A 3,155-nucleotide genomic window follows, 5' to 3' on the forward strand; every position below is an offset into this window, starting at 1 on the left:
TCTCTCTCTCTCTCTCTCTCTCTCTCTCTCTCTCTCTCTCTCTCTCTCTCTGAATAAGGTTCTCTGAAGCTCAAGGACTTGGAAAAGTACTGAACATGCGGGAGCACTCACAGACACCCCTGACTATTACTAGAGGCAGGGAGCTGGTGCAGAGCTGAAAGTGCCACGGGAGGCATTTGTAAGGGGGCACCCTTCCCAGCAGCCACAGGAAAGCTGCAGAGAGAAACAGGGAGGAACTCATCTTAATGACTTATTGTCAAAATATAAAAAAAAATTACTTTCCCAGCACGTAATCAATATAGTTTAATATTGAGGGATTTTGGTGTTTGTTTTTGCTTTTGGTGAAGAGGGATTCATACAGAGCCTCACTTAGCCCAAGGTTGAATTTGCTGTGTAGCTGGGGATTGATCACCTAAAGCCCCCGATCTTCCGGTCCATCTCCCAATCACAAGTGTGTGTCACAGGGCTCAAATTGCTGAGATCTTTTCTTTTTTCTTCTCCTTTTTTTTTTTTTTTTTTTTTTTTGTGACCCAGTGTGTAATGCAGAGAAAGTGTGAACTCTGAACTCTACAGCACATCGTAGTGAGGGCGTATGAAACGGAAGTCCTTACGGTTTCTTTTCCTTGTAGGTCCGGGGCTACCCAGAGCCCCAGGTGACATGGCACAGAAAAGGGCAGGCCATCGCCAATGGCGGCCGCTTCCTGCTGGACTGTGGAGTTCGGGGGACTTTCAGCCTTGTCATCCACACTGTCCGTGAGGAGGACAAGGGCAAGTACACCTGTGAAGCTAGCAATGGCAGTGGCGCCCGCCAGGTGACCGTGGAGCTGACTGTGGAAGGTGAGTCCCATGGGGCACCGCTGCAGGAGCTAAGCTGCCAGCTCCAGGGTCTCCTGCTGCGCTTCAGCCCTCTTTCAAAGATGGAAGGACTTAGAAGAGAAGACTGTTTGAGGCTTTGGACCGTCCTGACTCATGTTCCAGCTTTGCCACAACTCACATCACACCAAGAGTACAAACAGACCTTACAAAGGGATGCATGGCCCACCCCCCACCCTCCTCACCTGTCACCCCACTGTGGCCAAGCCTTGCGACATTTGACAAGACCTTGGGATTTCACCCTGTCACTTTCCCAAAGAAGAGCTCTTGCCTTGGCCCTTCATCGAGCTCACACTCATGATCTTCAGGCCTCTGCTCAAGGATCCCCAACTTAGAGAACCACCTTTTAACCCCCCCAGCTTTCAACTCCCCTTCCTGTAAATTCCCTCACAGATTTCCTCTAAGGCTTGCCACCCTCTCACTCATTGCACGGCTCTGAGACACAGAGTCACCATCTTGTCTATTACTATTTCTTCACCCTCTGGAGCATTCTCTGCACAGGTGAATACCAAATGTTTGGTAAATGAGTGGAAAAGACTTTATCATCATTAGCATCGCCATGAAGTAATAGTGCTCACTATAAAAAAATAACAGAAAAATGTCTATTAATTAATACATGATCGGTTGTTTCCTCCCCCCTCCCCACTTCTGTGATTAAAATAATCTTACTAACTTTCAAACATCTGGGAGAAACATTGGACTATAAATAATACTAGGGTTTGTCACTGGTGCATCTTCCTGGCAGGCTGAAGCTGCTCTGCTGGGTTCAGGCCACTGGTAGAGACTCAGGGTCTAATGTCTGGAAGGAGAGGGGTCCTTTGGATGTGAGCATGCTTCCCCAGACCCTTCTAGGCCTTTCTGGGAGCTGGTAAGCAGGGTAGACAAACTTGTTCCTTCTTTGTTTGTTTGTTTGTTTGTTTTTCAGAAGACTGTACTCCTAACCTCATTTGCAGGAGACCCTGTGAGCAATATATAGCCAGTTAAGGCAGCCTTGGAAAGTTCTAGAAGGGATTCGGTGCACTTGGGACAGTGGCCACTCCATGACCTCTTTCCCCTGTTTCCCCACACAGTTGCAGGCACACAAGCTCTGCTGAGCAGAGTTCTCAGAGTTCGGATGCTTTCCTCAAATTCTTTAACTAAGTGACTCAGTCATTTAGTGACCTTCAAGTGCCTGTGGCAGGAGCATTCCGGACAGAGGGTGGCTCCTGGTCAGGGGTCTCAAGATAAACTTCCCAGGAGCCGTTCTGATGCGGCGCTATCTCTGTACTAACTGACCGCTTGGAATATTGAGGCCCTTGGACAAAAATTACCCTACTCCCTTTTCTGATTTCCTGTTTGGAGCTGAGAGCAGAGAGGTGTTGTTGTGAGTCACGGTCCAAAGTCCCAATTCCAACATTTGCCAACATAGTGTGAGACACGAAACCTCTGAACCTTGGCTTCTGCAGAAAATGGATGTGAATTCCAAGCTTTGCAGCCTGGCTTAGCCCTTATTCTCTATGATCCATATTAAGGAAGACTGGGGTGTGTTGGGAATGCAGGGAAATTATATAGAACAGACATACTCTGGTGTGGAGGTGCTGCATGCCTTTAATCTCAGCACTTGGGAGGCAGTCACAGGTAGATCTCTGAGTTAAAGCTAGCCTGGTCTACATAAAACTGAGATAACTTGTGAACCTTCTTCTTGGTTCCTACTGTTCAGGAAGTTGGATCTGATGGCTCAACCCAGAGAGAACATTTTTCAGGTCAGAAGCAAAGAGGTGGGACAATCATAGAAGAGCAAGATAAGGCTCACATTCCTCCTCTTTTGGTAGGTTTTAATTGGGATAGATTGGCTCAGGCATTTAAGATGTATTGTGCTTCTAACTCTAATGGGAAAATGGTCTCATGCCTGCAGCCTCTCTCTGTATGAATGGGCCTGCATGCATCCCACTTCTGTTTGAGCTGATGTGTTTGGGGCCACCTTAAGCCCCAGAGGCCTAGATGATGTATTCATCACCCACTACCATGGAGAAGTTGTCAACTCCGCCAGGTTAGCATTGACATTCACAAAGCAACTCCAGCAGCCAGCCCACTGGCCTCCAGTGCAACTCTGGGCTGGGCATCCCGCTATGTTCATCCCTGAACAGAACAGAGGTCCTGGGATCAAACGTTTGACTGAGAGGTGTAAGCTTTTAACCTTTACTGGGCCAAGTTTAGGAGGCAGTGTTGTGCAGTGAGTGGAGTCGGATGCCCTGGTTGAGTTTTTTGTTTTTTGTTTTTATTTATTTATTTATTTATTTATT

The 3,155-nt window shown here is 47.4% G+C and overlaps 1 protein-coding gene across 2 annotated transcripts in view; it reads left to right on the forward strand.

Annotated features, from left to right (window-relative positions):
• Window positions 1–3,155, forward strand: part of Mylk (myosin light chain kinase) — a 245,032-nt gene that overhangs the window by 111,572 nt on the left and 130,305 nt on the right. For both annotated transcript variants that reach the window (XM_029544243.1, XM_029544242.1), the window contains exon 3: window positions 630–837. In XM_029544243.1, the coding sequence (XP_029400103.1) occupies window positions 630–837 (208 nt within the window). The remainder of the gene's footprint in view (window positions 1–629; window positions 838–3,155) is intronic.

This window comes from Mus pahari, chromosome 12 (genome assembly GCF_900095145.1).
Source record: "Mus pahari chromosome 12, PAHARI_EIJ_v1.1, whole genome shotgun sequence".
Taxonomy (NCBI): Eukaryota; Metazoa; Chordata; class Mammalia; order Rodentia; family Muridae; genus Mus; species Mus pahari.